General features: G+C 39.9%; 1 protein-coding gene across 1 annotated transcript in view; it reads right to left on the minus strand.

Annotated features, from left to right (window-relative positions):
* The window catches only part of zfhx3b (zinc finger homeobox 3b), a 143627-nt gene that overhangs the window by 22932 nt on the left and 100149 nt on the right, over positions 1-20546 (minus strand). The window contains exon 5 of the mRNA XM_052560578.1: positions 1877-1984. Within this exon, the coding sequence (XP_052416538.1) occupies positions 1877-1984 (108 nt within the window). The remainder of the gene's footprint in view (positions 1-1876; positions 1985-20546) is intronic.

The following is a 20546-nucleotide window of genomic DNA, read 5'->3' on the forward strand; positions in this document are numbered from 1 at the left end:
ACAAAGTGCACAAACAACTCAGCCTCATTTAAAATGAAAGTTAAAAAAAAAAAATCAAAAGACGTTTTAAAAGATTTGCCTTCAAATGCTTCAGTGAACCTTTTTTTTTTTTTTGCTGTAGTTTGGGGATTTAAAAAATAATGATCGTAATAATAAAATGTGGAACATGCAAAAGACTAAAATTGCTATCATGAAGAAATAAAGTTGCATCCTGAGGTACAGCTGGAGTGAAAACACTTGTTCCAGACAGGTGCATGCGCTGACTGCTTCCTCCTAGCAATCAAACGGCACCGATTGAACTCCACATGAACACAACTTCAAATGCGAGATGGTGAGCAAGAATGAACACCGAACATTCAGACCGGCGCGCACCTGTCGAAGGACATGACTAATGTTTAACGTCCAAACCACACATGCATGCAAGTGTACTGATGTGTTTCCCAACCGTTGGTTTTTTTTTTTTTTTTTTTTATACAGCCAACTGGTAAATATACTTTCATTGTGACCAAACTATAAGTGCTTTCCTATTAAACCATATTACACTATATATCATTTGCCAATATTATTATTCAAGTAAAAATCAACAGGGTAGAAGTCAGGTAGTACATGTATTCTTCTAAATCTGGCATCCAAACAAATGTATTATTATTATTATTATTAATATTATTATTATAAAAACATTATTACTATTATTGTTATTTTGATTCCTTAAAAGAACAAAAGAAAGGATTCAGGATTCAATTCAATGATTTATTAATTAAATATATATATATAAGGTTTTCAAAATGATCACCCTCTGCACTATTTCATGTATGGGTTTGGAACTATTTTGTACGTAATCTTTGATTTCCGAAAAACACATTAGAGGTAGTATTGGTTGGGGTTTACAGTTCAATTTGAATTAAATAAGATTTTTCCTATTCATATTTTATCAATTGTATTCCTTTTTTGGTTACACGTTGCGATAAGTTTTAATTTGTTCAAATTAGTCAACTAGTATTAGTGAACTAACAATGGAAAATAGTTCTAAAAAGTATGATGTTAGTCAATAATAAACACCTGCATTTTTAATAACTAACATAAACAAAGATGAATAAATACTGTAATGAATGTATTACTTATTGATAGTTTTAGTTAGTGCATTAAGTAATTTTAGTTAACATTAAGAAATGAGACCTAATGGGAAGAGTTAGCGCCATTTAAAAATGGTACATATCCTGCACATGTTCAAATGACTGTAGTAACAAACCAGCTCGAAATGCAGCAAGTGCTGTAGGCCCTCACAGCTTTCCAAAAACATCAGCGGCACAGCAACACACCACTGATCTCCACTTACACCTCCACAGGCCTCTCTCTCCTCTGCACTCCAATCCACTCCAACACCCCGAGCAGCACCAATCCCCCCCCTAACTCTTAAACCACACCTCTCTATGAAACCTGACACCTGCACCTGCCACAACCGCCCCCAACCCCGCCTGCAAAATACTCCTATCTGATAGCATTCTTCAGAGGTGTGTGTGTGTGTGAGGCAGAGAACACGGTCACATGTGTTTAGACACATGGCCGCGCTGTAACTCTGTAAGCAGGCCCTGACTTGTGTTTTTGTCACTTAACCAGATTCGCCGTAATCAGGGATAATTTTTCCTGGGAATTCCAAATAAACATTAAAATTAAGCTCGATTCTTGGAAATATTTGAGCTCCTTTAAAGTACACGGACATATTTGACACAAACATCACCTTATTTAATAAGCCACAACACTGGAGCTGTGAAATATCAAGATTTCTCTGTGTCTATGTGTAAAAGGAACCCCTAAAATCTTACAGCCCCTGTTTCATTGGACCCCCTGTACAGTGAATTGGAAAGATAGGGCTTACCTGTCCCTTTGGTGAGCTCCCTCTCCCCCCCACTCTCTCTGTCTTTGGTTTGGTCCTCCTGATCTGTGGTGGTCTCACTGGCAGCCTCCACATCCTCACTCAGCTCTCCTGAAGGGGGAGGAGAGGATGGGATATGTAAATCAGCACTCCATCAGAATTGGTGGAAGCACTTAAAGGGACGGCAGCGTTTTTTTCTATAGGAGCGCACAACAATTGCATTCTCTGACAAGCATTTACAAGGTTACCAGACAAAGCCGCATCTTTCTCCTACCACACGTGCTGGACCATATAATTATAAAAAAAAAAAAAAAAAAAAAAAAAAATTATATATATATATATATAGTTTTTTGCAATTATATTTTATATGTATATGTATATAGAAAACTATATTAATACATATGAGTGTATTTCTTTTTCTATTATATAGAAATCAAATACGCACATATATTTATACAATTTTCTATATACTTACACACTATTATATATACACACATGCACACACTTGCATTTTTCTGTAATAATATATTTGTGCCTCCAGAATGCATTTGCAAATTACCAAATTACACATTTGATCCTTTTAAGCACATGCTTATTTTAATAATGTCTTATATTTTTGATGGCATCATTTTATAGAGATTTCTTTTAAACCAGCCTCGACTCCACAGTTATAATTCTTCATTTATGCAGGACCATGACACAAATATCTTTATGACTTCCTCTGTTTAATATGAACATAAAGCTGCAGCAAACCACACACATGTGGTAGAGACATACACACATTTTCCACAGCGGCTCCGAGCATGCAGACAGGAAAAATAATTGTGCGAGTTTCAAGAGAGAGGAGAGTTTCTGCGCGTCGCTCTCTCTAGTACCTCTCCCAATGTTCATAATTACAGTCCCTTGCTGCAGTTTGCTCCTGGGCCGCTCAACAATATCGGGCTAAGTTCATTTTTAAAACCCAAGGTAATGCAGAGCAAAAAAAAAAAAAAAAAAAAAAACCATAAATATTTAAAACTCAGCTCGCTATTCATTTTATTTTGCCAAGTCAAATTCAGAAATCCCCTGTAACCATCTTAAAAGCCCCATGCTCAATATATTAGGCCATTTAAAGGCAGTGAACCCCCAACAATGGATCTCCAATAATGCCATGTGTAAGTAACAGAGAGAAGAAGCTGAAAAACAGATAATAAAATGGGCATCAATCCTTTTTATTCCCACCTCGTGCCCCCCCGAGCACCCCGTTTCTCGGGCCGAGCTTGTTTAAAAGTACCGTGGCTAGCACACACAAACATTGATTTTGCAACAGTAAAGTCCGTGGCAGTCAATAAGCCTTATCAGTTATTACACAAGTCAGCTAATTCTCAGCAAATGTACTTAAATGTTCTTTTGAAAATGCCTCCCCATGCACTCTACACTCTATCAGGTGGGTTATTGACGTATCGACAGGACAACAATGACCGCTGAAATATCCTGTTCAAATATTCATCTGCACGCTCAAAGATCTCTATTCCATGACAATATTCTGAACCCTTAACTTAAAACAGCTTTTATTGTCCAATAACGTTCCAGCCACTTTAGAAGGCCGCCTGGGACGCGACTTGAATCCGGACCAGCCGCTTCCAAAAGCCGCCCCGCGATCCATTAAAGTTTATTCTCATCAGTGTTCGGTTTCTAGAACTGTTAAAGCACAACCTCAATCCATCATTCTTCAAAAACAATTTTTTGGTCTCTGCATGAACATGGAGCGGCGTATTTAATAAACGCCTCCGCCATAACTCTCTCACTGCGAGTAATACATCAACATCTCTAAACATTTCCATCTTCTTGACTTAATGTGCTACAAGAAACCATTGAGTGTGTTTGAGCGTGTGTGTGTGTGTGTGTATCTAGAGCAGTTAAAGCCATTTACATCTGATGGACTTGTGTGGATTGCCATGTGTAATTCTGCATTTTGTTGCACTGTTTTAATTATTGATGCACCGAGAGGAAACACGACTGGGGCAGACCGTTTGCCGAAACCTACAATTGCTGTGGTTTCCGCTGTGGCATTCTGGGAGAAAGTAATTACACAAGAAAACACTGGTATACAGAGTCTTCTGTACACTGCAAGGTTATAAAACTACATGCGCTACACGAGTTGTTTTTCAGCGTAACGGCAATAACACGTCAGATGAACAAATGCAAAAACAGGCAAATTATTCAATAATAATGCAGGTTTGAACGAGGAGGTAGATAAACAGAACTGTTGTTAATTTAATCTCAGCCTCATTTTTTATGTTTTGTTTCTAAAAGCAACCACAAAAGCTTCACAAAGCAAAAAAAAAACTGTGATTTGATCAGGGCTTTGTGCATTGGCACCTGTGTTGGGTGTAGATGAAACACCTAGCCCTTGATCTTAGTATAGATTATGCACTTAGGCCATATTACCCAGGGCCCACACTGCTTCTGTGTTTAAATGACGGCACGTAAAAATGGAATAACTGGCTATATATACACATACAACATTTCATTCTTTCACAAATGTGCCTGTTTCTGTTATGTTCCCCAGGCAACGAGCAATTTCCGTTCTCCATAACCCAACAGCATTGGGCTGAGAAATAGGCTGGAGAGGCAAAAGAAAAAAAATGAAAGCAACATGCACTGCAGTCTAGATAAATCCACCTTCGCCAGGCTGGGAATTACTATATGATATGGAGTCAGAAGCAGCCAGATTACAAAATAATCCCCAGGTAGATTTTACACCTCTGGAAGAGCCGCCAGTGTGTCTAATTCCTGCTCTTGCACACTTCCTTCTCTTAATGGAGAGTCGCTTCGCGCAACAGCTGCCACCCCGAAATCATCTCTCACCCTTTTCTCATCAACATCTCGCTCCTCGACTGTACACCCTCCCCCTCCAGTGGTACGCAGATAGGTAGACATTTAATTCCACCCATGGCCGTGTGTCTAAGAGGCAAATGAATGTGCCTATTCCTCATCTCCGCCACCATCGCAGTACACAATGATTAAACCCGGGCCAGCCATAATTAATGAAAGGTCACAAGTGGCCTTAAGAGGTGGCTGCAAATGAAAGAACCCACCCAAATGTAGTCATATATCTGGCCTGGAAATAGATTAAGAGGAAGCACTGGCAGCAATGGCGAGAGGCCATTTGCTAACCCAAATCCTAAAAATGTAAAGGACAATACCCTGAAGGTTAGGCTTTCTAATTAATCATCCTCATTAACCCGTCCTCGTACAGTGATATTAAACTTTTGCCTTAATCTAATCACGCCAACCGAATAAGCCCACCACAGCGCCTAAAATTACAATGCATTTCTGTTCTCAGAGGAAGTGAAATCCCACAACATTTCAACAAGCCAGACAAGGAGGGATACAGAAAACGGACTTTCTTTTTTGTATGTGCAGACGGGGAAACGCGTGTGAGAAAACTGCAGATGAAACAACAGTACCAGTGTGCAGTATCTCACACTGACCTATAGGTGTCACCCTATACAAGCAAGGAAGAAAAATTGTCAACACACACACACACACAGAGAAGATGAAGGCAGAGAGAGGTTAGAAAGGCACAGACAAATATATACAGTACACGGACAGAGAAATATGTGGAGATGACAAAAGCAGATGCTAGACAGGAAGTCCGCACCAAGCAATGAGACTCAGAAGACTGCGCGATTACCTTCAGATGAGGCCGAGCTGCCTTCCCCCGTTTCCCCAGAAGAGCAGTGATTACACACATACTAATCATACTGACAGGCACAAACCGCCAAATAAATAATACATGGTAACCACTGCTCTATCCAGTCTCTCCTATCCAGACCAAAGGGCCGGTATACGTGTTCATAACAAAAACCGAGCATCTTGGTCGACAGAAATCAGCCTGGCGCTCTCAAAAACACATTGAGGAACCATACCTGAGAAGCTCTCGGGATCCTCTGTAGGTTTAGCATTGGCTCTGGCCTGTCTCGCCTCACCCATCCTCCAGCCAGAGCGCAGTGGAGCGGTGTGAGTCGGTCTCTCTGTGAGCGGCTGATCTTTCTCATTACTCTCATTAGGATTACCGAAGCACGGGTTATCATTTTAACCAGGTGTCACAGCACACATCACTGTAAATCTGTGGGGCCACATTTTCCCCTATTCCCCCCCCCCCCCCCATCTACCTCCTTCTCCCCCTCTTTTTGCCCCACAACAGACAGCTTCCTTGTCTTTAACGCTGCACTGTTGGATAAAAAAGCAATCTTATTTCACACCTCAGAGACTCTATCTCTCCCTTGCTTGTCCGGGTTTTTATTTTTTTTATTTTTGCGAGATCCCCCTCTGGCCCCCCGCCATCCGCTCCCGCACCCCTTCCCTATATCAAAGCTGTCCTGACTTTGGAGTGCGTGGTGTAAAATGAAAGTGACAGAAGGGTTCGGCGGGACAATGGGACATAGGCTCCATGCTGGGGGCTTTCACGCTTTGTCCGCTCCTCATATCAGCACTTTTCCGGCCTTGTCCATGCCCCTCCCACCCAAAACAGGACCCCCTCTAAACCACAACACACAAAACAACACTGCCTTCATTTCCAGACCAGTTGAAATCTGTAGACACCATCACTGGATAGGCAAAAACCCTCCTGCCTCTGTCCACCAAATGCACTATAATGTGTGAGGAATAATTAATGATGGACTGCTGAATTTTTACAAAAATGTCTATACAAGGTGTATAATTTTCAGGTTTTTATCCTTAAATGCTCTCGATTTGATACACTTCTGAAGAATCATGTTTAAAACATTTTAAGACAAGTTTACAGTTTTTGGTTTTGCAGAAGTGCCATAAAATAACTATTTTTGGTTCCACGAAGAACTTAAAAAAAAAAATTCTTAGTGTGAAGAACATTCAATAATCTAAAAAAAAGTTTTTCCACTATAAGGAAACTTTGTTTCAATTTAAAGGTTCTATAGATGTTAAAAGTTTCTTTGTGGAACCATAAATGCAAATAAAATTCCTAGCTCAAAAAGAAAGTTGCGGAGTGAACGTGAAACTGTAAAGCAGTTTATACAACAACTTTTTCAGCCAAAAAAAAAAACATTTTGGGGAATGAAAATGCATATTTTAGAAAATGGTTTTCAAAGTGCCTGTTTTTGAAAGCGCCACTGTTGTTGTTTCTCTGTAAACACCCAAAAAGGGAATTTTGGAAAACAGTGACGTCATGCACGTGCGTAGTAAAAATAAGGCATGTAGACATGCACAGTACAGTTCTATTTTAAAGGCAAGCGCGAACAAACATACATAACAATCGTGGCGTACATGGTACTTGTTGTTGCTGCTTAAGAGTTTGTTTACGCTTCTTCAGCAAAGTGTGGATTTACTTCAATAATTTTACAACCAACAGCGGAGACGCATCATATACAACATATAATCATCAATTCCCTATGTATATATGTAATACAATGTTTTTGGCCATTTTCGCGGATATGTATAAATGCCAATCGTTTGGAAACGTTGTCGTGTATATATATATATATATATATATATATATATATATATATATATATATATATATAGGGATTTTTTTTATTTTTATTACATCGTTATTTTGTAAACGTAGCCTAAAAATGATAGGTTATTGTTAGGTTATAGAAAACTAAACAACACCTTGAAATGTCTGTCAACCAACCAGAATCAAGAATAAACTCCAAGTAAACACTCAAAAATACCTTCGAGTCACAGTCACTTCATTACTCTACATTATTTTGCTGTGGGAAAACATAACCATATAATCATAAAACAATTTCCTAACAAAATATTTAAGCTATTCTCCAAAACTGCTTCTGAAGCAAAACCCACTCAAAACAATGCACGCTGGGTAAACCCCTCCATCACACATAAACACAGAGCGTGAGTCAGGCAAACGTCAGCGAGACCGACATAGTGCACATGGTGACCACACTCCCAAACATCAGCAACACCCTCCCTCTCACGCACACCCCAAAACACCAGGACAAGCTCGTCTTTTTCTCTCTCACATTCTCTCAAACAAACACACACACACACTCACCTCCAGCACCAAAAAAGAAAAGCTAAGTACCTCTTTGGTTTTAAGGGCCGTGGCTCTGTATCGGAGCAGGGTTGAGTTATGTGCTAGATTCCTGACCTGCCTTCCAGAAGCCATGGTGTTCGCTCAGCACTGGCCCTGTCGTGACCCCCAAATCTAAATGTGAATGAATACTTTGTGTCTCCATGGGGCTGTGCGCCAGAGGGGGGAGGCGCAGGAGGAGGAGGAGGAAGAGGAGGAGGGTGGGCAAGCTAACAGCTAGCAAACTTTAAACAGCGAGTTGATCACAAACAGAAGGAAAAGCTCACACTGCCTCAGAACAAGAGCTTTGTGCCACCCCTCCCCCGTCTTTCTCCGTCTCGCACCCGGCTCTCCATACACCCTCCGAGTCGACCCCGCACGCCCTCTGCGCAACACTTCATTTGATCCCCCAAGCCTTTCAAAATCACTGGCCATTTCGGTTGATGGCTCACCTACTGACGCGATCTGCGGCGGAAGGAGACCGCTAATCAGGGGAAATCGAATTTACACCGCCACTGTCAAATCCTCCTCTTCTAAACAGACATCATTTGGTTTCAATACCTGATGTGACATCGCATCACAAGCATGACATTTCCAATAGCTTCTGATCTGCGTCTGTCATCATAAGGAAGCGACTTGAAAGTGACACACATCTGACTGCTCGCGCAAAATTACAGTGAAATATGTAAATAAACAGAAGGCAGGTTTACCATTAGGGGCTGTTCGTACAGGACAAACGTCTGGATTTTGTCCAAGCTTTTTTTTTTATTGCTTCTCTGTGTACATGTGCCAGTTGAACACCAATCCAGTACTAATCTCTATGCACTTTTATAGGGTTCATTTTGACATGGTTTATTGCTGGTTAAGTAATTTTGAATATATTTCAAAAATAATTTTGATTCAGACTGAAACGCTAATTAATTAATATAATAATATAATAATATAATATAATATAATATAATATAACAATGAACAATGACAAAAAAACAAACAAAACAAAAAAACTTCTACAGCATGTATTAATCTTATTCAATGCTAATTTCAACATCTACTACATTATTAAAATAAAAATCTTTATCTGTTAGTATTAATTACCGAACATGAGCTAACATGAACAAACAATGCATTAACAAACATTAACTAATCAGACCTTACTGTAAAGTGTTACCATATTAACATTATACATTTGAATGACTTTTCTTTTTCAATTACAAATGTAATTGGGGGGGGGGGGGGGGTATAAATATTTTGACTGATAAAATACAATCAAACATTAATACTTTTTACAAAATCAAAAAACTATTCAAATGATAACATCACAGGGATCTTTGGTCTCCACAGTGTATGCGATTTCAGGTTATAATATCCTTGTGGGGACATTAGGAGCCATTAGGCAGTGTTTGACAGGGGTCTCTCAAACACAAAACACATTAATAGCCGAGTAGTGTGCTGTGCTTTTTTCTGCCCTGCACTCTGTGAGGTTGAAAGGGCCGTGTGGACGTTGCTCTCTTGCGCCTGCAGACATTTTGCTGCACAAAGGAGAGGACGAGCTGTCAGAGCGTCCCTCAACGGCCACAGCGCACACTACTGGCCTACTGCTCTCGTTCTAACATAACATACATTTTCCCTCTTTATCTTTCTCTCATACTACACTGCTTTCTGTTATTTTGAGAGGAGAGGAGAAGGAGGAGGAAAGTCAAGAAGGGCAATCACATAAAGTCTGATATATTCACCAGTGGCTCGGAAAATGTGATGGTACAGCTGTGACAGCCGAGCGGATACCCCCCTCCTATTAAGGGCAGGGGCTCAATGGCGCTCTGAATATGTATAACCCGGAAAAAAAGGTATTGATTTTTCATTTGGTAAAAAGGGGCATAAAAATCATATAACCTGAAACTGTCACAGCTCTTCTGTTCATAGCTCATCTCTCCTCATGTACGGCACTGGCCACAAACTCCATTTAATTATCAGGTGGAGTGTTTGCACAAACACTGTACAATCACATTTGTAATGGGATATTGTGATATTCGACTTGATCGGTCATATTTGATATGGAAATTCATGTTTGAATGTGAACACAGTGCTAATCTACAAACAGTGAAAATAACCCCCCCAAATTTTCTCTAACACAATTCAGTTGTCATTATATCACATTTCCCTATTGTGAAAACACAATACACTCAACTGCTTTTCATATTCCATGCAAATGTCCCCTATTAAGGTGGATGCTACGCCTCAACCAACACGTTCTGCTTCCTGCCAGGAAAAGTTTGATTGTGGACGGATGGAGGACGAGCAAGGTTTGTCCAATGTATGTGTAAGCCAGAACCTGTCCATTAACAGCTACTTATCTGTTTACGTCTCTCTTTAGACTGCTCTGCCTGGTACAGTGGGACGTCTGAGAAAGATCTCCGCCTGTCGATATATTGAGCGTAGCATTTGCATATCTTTGTAGTGCATCCATCTGCCTGTGGATCACTCTGTAGAGGTATTAGCTCAGAAAATCAATGGGGTCTGAACGTACGCACGTATGTATGTATGTTGCGCCCACCTTGGTGTGCGGTCGTTACGGCATACGCACGTTGCCGTTCATGGCTCCTGTGTGGATAATGCAACACGAGTCTGTGTGCATCAAAAAACAAACATTAAGAAAACACAAACTCAATCTGGGCGGCATCCCGCCATAGGTGGGCTCCATAGGCATCAAGGCGTTCTACAGCAAACGTGTGTCCTGCAATTGAAGACCCTGGGTAGCACCACCCGCTTGTTTATGTCAGCGGACCAGGAGATAAAGCAGAATTTTTAAGGCTTATGAATACCAGAGGACTTAATCAATTTTATTTAAGAAATATAAGAGCAGGGTTCATATTGATGTGTTTGAGCCCTGGGAATCCACTGCACCCTCGCAGCCGTGAGAGGTATGATTTCAATGCTGTTTTTGCGAAATGCAATGGTGAATCACTTAGTACGCATGCATGCACATGCGTAGTCCCGTGCATAGCGTTTATAAGTAGAGTTATGTTTGGAATAGCTTACTTACATGTCACTTTTATTTTTTTCTGCAGTACTTATGTATTATTTGTAAGGTAGATGGTATGCTAAGTTTTTAGCCATGGAATACCATAGTTGTTATTTGATAAAACATTCAACAGCTCAAACTGAACAGAATACTATATCCTATAACTATACTTGACCATTCATTTTCCATTGAGGTAAATAAACTGAAAGGAATATCCATCATAATTTTTTTTATTTTTACTCCTCCTTGACTATTTACTTAATCAGATGCTCAAGTTGGTTTTTGTACACATTTTTTTTTTTTTACACAGAAAATAATTAATATTGCTATTTTTCCAAAGATATGGCAAGATATGACAATATTGGAATGTATGCTAATTTGGTCACACTTTATTTTAAGGACCAATTCTCGCCAATAACAAACCATTAACTAAGACTTTTGCAATAAACTCATAATTAGCTGCTTTTATTAATAGTTAGTAAAGTAGTTGTTAAATAAGTGCTTTGTAAGCACTAATAAACATCCAATATATTAATAATAGGCATGCTAATAAGAAACTAGTTAATGGTGAGAATTGGTCCGTATACTGATGTGTTACTGCTAATTTATTTGGCCATGAAAGATTCTGGTCAGTTCATACAAAGCAAAATACTGTATCCAATTATCTAACCATTCATTTCCAGTGACACCAATGAACAGGAAACAATGCCCACCTTGACTTACTCCTTCTTGACTAAGTATATAATCAGATATACAAGCTGTTTTTTGTACACTTGGATTAAAAAAAAATGTCATGTGATAACATTGCAGCATTTTTGAAATATAGCAGGCAGTATACTGTGCAGTATGCAGTAAACAGTACACCAGTATTCCAGGCAGAGGCAGCGGTGTGGACACACAGAAAAGCTTCCCCCTGCACACACACACCGGATCGCTGCAGTTCCACCCCCGGTGGCAGCTAATAGCAATCCGCTACAGAAATCCAATCGTTACGTCGTGCAGGCACTTAAAACAAGCTCAGTACCGCCACCAGTTATTGAAAAAAAGGAAATACGGTTCATTCGTCCCACTTTCAGGCCATTTTCTAATACAAATCAAACACTTGCTGCTCCCTTCCTCCATTTGTCTTTCTTTCTGGGCCTCTTTGCATAACCCATCCATTACGTTCACATGAAATATGAAAAGGCAATATCCTCTCTGTGTTTGTACTGAAGCGTAATGCGATTGTGTTGTCATTTATAGGAAATAATCGCAAACCTCTCTTTCATTTTCCAGTTCAAATAACCATGAAAAATTAGCCCGCAATGTCAGGAGGGACAACAAAGGAAAGCGTGCAGACTATCGCTTCACCACTGCGCTTGACATTTCTCCTTAATAGGAAAATGTCTGGTTGTTTCTATCTTTCTTTTTTTCGCTACAAATAAAGCCTTTTCTCTTTCTTAATTAAAAAGTTCTGCACTTTGATCTGGAGAATCTCGCCTTGCTCACTCTCTTTAGTGACAAAGAGGCGTTCAGGTCGACCCAGCGTGAAGTAATTGAACAGGGGGGTCATCCTGAACCCCTGTTATTCACCCTCCGCTGCACACACAATCTCCTTCTGTAGTAGCAACAAGACGGCATCTAATGGCCACCAGCGAGGACCGCTGTCGCCATACTGGGGTATGGATCTCTGCGCCTAGCGTCCTGCAGCCGGGATAAATAATTTAAAAGCCATCAGATGCAACCACCAACCTGGCCTCTGGTCTCAGATCAGCTGATGGTCACATGTAGAGAACCTTTAACAAGCCCAGCAGATCTCAGATCAGCGGTGAACCGCTGCTCTTTTCATGCCGCAAGACGCCCAGACACTGCGGGGCTGCACTGTCTCGAATGTGCCTATTTACAGTGAGAAACAAACTAGTGGTAATTGGATTGCTATCCGTGAAAGCTCCATAATGACGCTTAATAGACATGCATTGTTTTTCTGCAGTAATTATGCACAACATGATCGGCCCCATCTCCATTTTCTGATGTAATTACTATAGATATGTTTATCCGGCTGACAATTAATATTTGCGTGTGTGTGTTTTTTGCATGAGTATATGCCCTAGTATATGTATGCATTCTGACAGCCCAACTAAAACGTTGTACTTCAGAGCTCATGCCAAATGAAAGGAAACGCTCATTTTTTCATAATTAAAGTCGCACTACATTCTCATTACAGGGCTGCAGAGCACATTTTCATCTAGGAAATGATGTGGTGAAAAGTGCAAATGGCAAAATGAAAATTTACAGTGCTTAAGAGAATCTAGGACTCTTTCCGTAACAGACACAATGTGTATGTTAAAAATAGCAAGCTGCGGCAGACAAACATTAGTCTTAAATATTAGACCAGCCTAGGGTCCTTAAAGGGACCATTCATGGAAGGCTTTATTGAAAATACAAAAAATTAAAAATAAAACCAATGAAATATGAAATAAAACAGCAGAATTACAGCAGTATCATTAACCAGACTGCTTTGATTTCAATACACACAGCAGTCAAAATTCATCAAATGTACTGGTGGGCGAAGATCATTTTTGTCACGTCGAGACAAATGAGGTGCCCAAGGAAGCGGAATGCGAACATGACATAATGCTGCTCAAAAGTATCTCTCCTTCCTCTTGTCAGTTTATTTATTTATTATTTCGGTGATTGCAAATTTACATATTTCTAAAGGAGGATTATAGTTTGTGATGCATATAATGAGATTTCCCCTCAAAAAGCTAATGAAAAAAGACTCATCTTATGCAATTAGCTGGGGCTTATTTATTCTCCTCCTGTAATGTATTAATTCGTTATCGCATAATTCGGGCATTATTTATTTATTTGATTATGTGCACACCTTAAAGCCTTAATTACAATGGAAACTAGGGAGGTCGAGGAAGAGAGGGGCGACGCACCAACTCAGCTATCAGTCAATCTAGTTATCCATTTAATCTCCAGAGTATATCCATCCAATCTCTTATCAGCAGCCTCTAATCTCAGTGTAATCAGTTTACCAATTTGCTGTATTGTGACTGGAAAGAACGGACTCGAAAGTATTCTTTGAAAAAGATTTTGAACTGATGACGCCAAAATTTCTGTCTTTTCCATAATTCCCTTTCCTTTCCACTCTCCCCTCGCTCTATCTATCTTTACTTCAGCCCTGATGACAGAAAGAGGCAACAGTTCCACGGTCAGTTTGGTTGTATTCAGCTCCACTAGCGTGGGTCACATATGTCAAGTGAGCACACTTCATTTCTTTTCGATTTTCTCTTGCACACCGTTTACGCTTTTAAGTACAGCCGCATGGCACCCGGGACTTCATTTTAAGTCGAGCCCTGGGACCGTCCGTGCTTTTACAGATATTCACAGTTGTAATTTTCTCCCAGAGTGTCTGTGTTTTGCCTTCCAGCACTCCAGGGCCAGGTCCTCCCACAGCTGAATGTGCAGCCCTTCACCCCTGAATGTACATAATACTCGGCTTCATTCACAACAAGACTTTAGCGAGCCATGAGATTTTGGCTTCTGCTGAAACCTGTCTCGAGTCAGTCTGTACGGACAAGGGCATGCGGTGCGGTGTGAAGTTTGAGCACTGTGTTGTGACGGGCTCTTGGAGAGGGGAACAGAAATTATTACAGTCACTTCTCTTACTCAACAGGCTATCTTTGGCTCAGGGAAAGAGATGGAAAAGACTAGAGATCACACCAATCTTGCTCTAACATGCATCAACTGCCTTAAAATAACAGGGAGTAAAAACACCTTCTTACCCAAAATTATATATATATATATATATATATATATATATATATATATATATATATATATATATATATATATATATAAATAATCAACAGCTACCTGCTCTTAATGTGTCCTCTACACCAAAATAAACGAATAAATAAAATAATAATAATAATAATAATAATAATAATAATAATAATAATAAATACTATAGCAACAGTAAAACTGTCATGTCGTTATAACGAGAAAACAAACTTTCGTTATGTCGAGATAACGAGAAAAATAAGTCGTTATAACGAGAAAACAAAAAGGAAAAATTATATCATATATTATAAATTATAATGCAATTATAATGCCGCTTAGAACTACCGTAGAATTTAAAACTTAATCTTGAAAATTATGTCTATTAATCTTCCAACAGGGCTATAGATAAACTTTTTCCCAAATCAAAATAAAAATAAAAATGAAGGTAAATTGTAAAAAACACATGATGCTGGTGGCGTAAAGTTCAAGTATGTGTGGTTTATGTGGCTATAAGGAGGACCAATAAAAAACAGCGGCTGATGGGCTCATCAGCCGAGAGCTAAATATTCTTATTAATTTATGCAGTGTGAGAGGAATGCTTGGCCATGCAATTAGTATTACTTTCCAACTTTCAGAGGAAACTGTATGTCTAATAGTCTCAGAATCAACTCAGCAGCATTTTTTAGAATGAAAGGTTAGCCTCTCGATGCGTGTGTATATGTGTGTGTGTGTGTATCTGTGTCTTCTTTGTGCTGACTTTGCAGAGCGAGAGAGAGAAAGAGAAAGAGAGAGCCTTCTTGTCACTGGTCTCTCTTGGGCAAGCATGGGATTAACTATTATTCTGCTCCTCTGAGACCACCATTGCCCCTAAATTGGTTCCAAGGTTTTCCACCAATCCCTCTACCAAATTCTGCAATCACCAGCCAGCGCTGCAACTTCCTGCTTTTATTTACAGAGCTCCTGTTATTGCTGTTTTTATTGTTGCTGTTGATGTCGTCCCCGCTGTGGAAGCTTGGAGCGGAAGACTTCTCTCTCTAATTAGCCAGAGGTCTGTCTCATTGAAATGAGGGAGCAGGTAGCTCACATTAATTATTCATCCCACAGGTAAACATTGGGGCGGCCATGCCTGATGAGTGGCCTGAAAAGATGAGCTGGGTGAAGCCACTAACTAATACAGGCCTCTCCCCCGGGGGCTGCCGAGAGGAAAATAAACAGAGTGCATTAGACGCTGAAGAATCCTTTGCACTTTTTTAGTTGAAACAAAACAACACCGCTGCTAATACCTCTAGGAGCAATGAGGTATTAGAACGGGACAGTTGCCTAAGCGCGACTTTCACGGCGGGCCGATTTAGGCTTAGGCTGCCTCCGCTTTCAAATTAAGCCCAAATTGCACATTCATTCTGTTTCCCTTTATCCAGAACCAGATACAAGCGGAAGCCTCATCCCAGATCCTCTTTTTTTGTGCTTTTTTTTTTCTTTTCCCTTTCTGTCTGAGCTCCAGTAAAAACAGCCTCGCATGGCTCCAGCCAGGACTGGCGGCCTCATGAGAAAGCTGTGATAAGAATTCATTTCTCCCAATTATGTGCTCTTGTCCACTGCTTCAGTTCATCAGTTCAGTGCAGCCAAGTCAATGAAAGGGCTTGTAATGAAGCAATCAGATGCAGCCTGGCTCCCAGGGCCCCGGCCTCGGCTCCAGGCTTCCCGAGCAGGCTTCTCGCGCAGATCGTCTGTGGCTTTATAACAGCTGCGAGAGAAAGATCTTCCTTGTAAAAATGGGAGAAGGTCAGTCAGATCTCAGTTCTGGCGTCTCTCAGGTGGTAAAGATAGTGAGTGTCTTCAAAGGGATAGCTCACCCAAAAATAATCTAATTATATAATTAATTACTCACCCTAAAGTTGTTCCAAACCTGTAAGACCTTCATTCATCTTCGGAAAACAAATAAATATATTTTCTGATGTAACATGTACCATGTATTTTAACTATGTCCTTACTACATTTCTGTGCCTTGATCATTGTAGAACCCTTGCTGACAATGGGACGCTCTTGGATTTCATCAGAAATATCTTAATTTTTTGGAGTTCCAAAGATCAATGAAGGTCTTACGGGTTTGGAATGACATGAGGGTGAGTAATTAATGACAATTTTCATTTTTGGCTGAACTATCCCTTTAAGACAAAGGTCTCGCCAAAAGGTCTGCCTAGTCAGAAGAGCCCTCTGTATGTATTCTGGTTTCTAGCTATGGCTCGGGTCCCTCCTTTTATTATTAACCTTAGAAAACCATTTTAAACTCCACTAGGCAAACATCATTGTCATTTGCAAAAGTAATGGCAAAAAGTTGTGTCTTAGTGGCTAAACTGCACAATGAATTGAAAGCAGGACCAACACCTGTGGCAGTGTGTTGTGTTAGAAAAGAAACTATATCCAGCAAAACTTTCTCTTTCTTCTTTTCACAGCTAACTCTCACCCTCTCTCTCTCTCATTTATTTGCCCTCTCCCCTCTCAACCTCTTTTGCTCTGTCCCCGTCCAACATGTGGAAAGCATTACAGGGAGTCAGGGAGAGGAATGCATGTGTTGAATCATAATCTGGACCTTAAAGTGCTGGATTCTGTTTTCCTTTGTCTCGTAACGCTGTGAATGTTCTACCAAAATTAAAACGAGGCCCGTTTGATCCGTCTCATATCATGCTTTACTCCTCAAAAGGGAGAGGAAGTCAAGGTTACCAAGCTATCACAGATGTACTCATAATTTGCTTTCTGTAGGTTCACGGTTCAACTGCAGGGCAGAAAACAAGGTCAATATGTCCTCCTTAAACAACACTCAGCGCTGTTCAGCTGGGTTTGGGGGCCATAACAAGTTTAACACTTCAAATAAAGCAACAAAGATAGTCTATTCCTTCGAAGGTCACCATTTGCCATGCATTTTACTTCCGTAATGTGATGCATTTATGAGTAACAGCATACTTAACAAGAAAAAAAAAAAAAAGTGGTCAAAAAATAATAAATATTGATCAATTCGCTTTGAAAACATTCCTTCCACTCTAAAATAGAATTATGAGCTAACAAAGACTTGTACTAAATCATGCTGAAATCTTCAGAAAAAAGAACTCTGGCAATGGCATTAAATGCTTGGCCTCAAGAATGGCTGACTCGTCTCTCATTCCTCCTTTTTTCTCTCCATCTGTCCGTAGCAGCCTGTTTAAGGTTTGGAAGCTGAAACCTTGGTTGGATTCCACCTGACAAGAGCGGCTCTACAAGCGCCAGTCATTAACCTCCGGAGCGGGGAGCTGCCATGTGATGTAGTGTGCTCACCCAGCTGCAGAAGGGCCCTATTGATCCTGCGCATACTTGGTGCCTTCCTGGATGTTTATAATCAATATGCAAATGGCCCGCGGCATTGATTCAATATTAATTTTCAATTAGAGTATCCTCCGGGGGTCTGCTAGGGTCAATACACAACCATTCAGAGTGCAGGCTTGAGCAAGTTGCAAGAATTGACATTCCTCCACCACGGAGACACCTTACTTACTGTTTATTTGGTCTGCCCCGCAGTAAGCACCAATTAGGGGTATAGGTTTCAGTCTAAGAGATGGATGAAGCACCCGCCTCTCTTGTTCCTACAGTATCCCTCCTGCTCCCTTTCGAATGCTGCTTTTTACTTTTTCAGTCAATCCAGTAGGAAAATCTGATTTCTTAAATATCGGAATTCCTAGACACTGATGAGAATAAACAGAGAGCAAATGGAGATGTCTGCTCGAGTGGTTTGCAACCTTTTTGATTTGAAGGTTCAACACAATATTCAAATTCCTCCATTCATGTACACTAAGATTTTCCAGTGTTACTGCTGTAATTAAGACGAAGCTGCTTTCTGATAAACCGAAGTAAACAACAAGGTTAGTTATAATAATTATATATCCAGAAGTTATGTTCTATAACAACATTTAGTTCTTTATTTTTTTATTATTATATTTGTTATCCTATTTTAAGTCATCTTGGAAAATTGCTGAGGTCCCTAGGTGGGCATCGGCCCCCTGGTTGAGAACTACTGGATTTTATTTGTTTCTTTTTGGCATATTATTTTGACTAATGTATATATATATATATATATATATATATATATATATATATATATATATATTTATATATATATATATATATATATATATATATATATATATATATATATATATATATATATACTTGAAATTGAAACTCAAAAGTAAAAACACTAAGAACTCCATTAGGTCTCTTGAGCCATGAAAGAGTAACCTCAGGGTCTTCTGGGATGTTTACACATCCTAATTCCCTGCATATGCTTCCAGATATATTAGTGAATGTACCATTTCATACTATAACTTTGTGATCCGCTGGCAGCCTGGCAGAGACCAGGCAAGAGTCCCCACTTCATGTCCCCAGACACTACACAAAACATGCAGATCATAACACGTTTTACACCCCTCGCATAATCTCTCACGCAAAAACAAATACATAATTAAGGATGACCTCCATAATTTATGAAACACAATGAGACATACACACAAGCCGTCGCCGTTCCAGCTCTCACATTCACTTAAAGTGCATAAATTCATTACAAGCCCTTGGGAGGCAGAACCATAATGGCAAATAAAGCAAGATTACCATCATTTCTGTGAGATGTCCTCTCTTTCCAAATTCAGTCTTCTTTCCTGTCCCTTTTAGATTTAAAATGTCCCACCTTATCTACAATATCTATTCCTGTGGTAATAACCTTTTCTTGGATTAAAAGAAGAAAAAGAAAAAAAAACATACTTTTTCTACATCAGTCAAGAAGTGCAGGGGGGAGGGGAGGGAAAAATGTCCTTTGTTAAAATGGTGTAGCCTGATAAGTGAGGTAATGGATTCCAGGCAGGACTGGTCCTGCTCTTCAATGTGAAAACAATAGTATTGATTTATAAGCGTGTTGTGTTTCCTGTACAGACCGGGTGTCTATCAGAGGCCCTTTGATTGAGTGCTCGCGATTGTCACTCTTGTCTACACAACTGCGGTGAAAAAAAAAGAAAGAGAGGGGGAAAGAGTGGTTGCTGGAAAAATAGCTCCACAATAGGCAGGTGAGCGATGATGTCATAGGAGAGGAACGAGATTCGCGTTCAGCTCTGTAACGCGTTATCTGTGCGTAAGAAACACACGTCTCTTTTAAACCAGAACGCTGCAAGGTGAACATTTACTAGGACTGATATGTGTCATCACATGACACTGATCATGGGTGTAGTTGTAGGACTTGTTTTAGAAATGCTAACTGTGTGGAAGTGTGTATCAGTTCATGTTATAAAATGTCTACTTTTACCAGTTAATTTTTCATTTTTATGTGGTCATATTTTTAGATGTGCATAGTTTAGACACTGATAAGCTACACAATATCGCGTTCATATAATCGCAGGTGATACATCGCCGGTAATGAATGCGATATTGCATAACTTGTCAGTGAACTAAAGCTCTGTGTAGTGAGCGCTGCTCCATACGAAAGCAGGTGATGGAAATTTACAACTAATCACAGAACCGGCTATACTGTCGAGATGCGCCTGAACATTGCATTTGATTATTTGCACATTCCTAATGTATGCAATCTGACACTATTGCTTTCATAATGACACCGCCACAGGACTTTTATAAGGGTGATCTGCGAGTCGGCTGAGAACAGGGCAGCGAGCAATAGGAAAAGAGATAAAATGGACAGGACCTCTTTCGGCTCTTACTAGCAAATGCAGTAGCTGCTCTAATTGGTTTAGGGCTAACATTAATTACCACATTGCTCATTAATGGATGAAGCCTTTATTGGTTCCATTGATCAGCAG

The sequence above is a fragment of the Carassius gibelio genome, chromosome B7 (assembly GCF_023724105.1).
Source record: "Carassius gibelio isolate Cgi1373 ecotype wild population from Czech Republic chromosome B7, carGib1.2-hapl.c, whole genome shotgun sequence".
NCBI lineage: Eukaryota > Metazoa > Chordata > Actinopteri > Cypriniformes > Cyprinidae > Carassius > Carassius gibelio.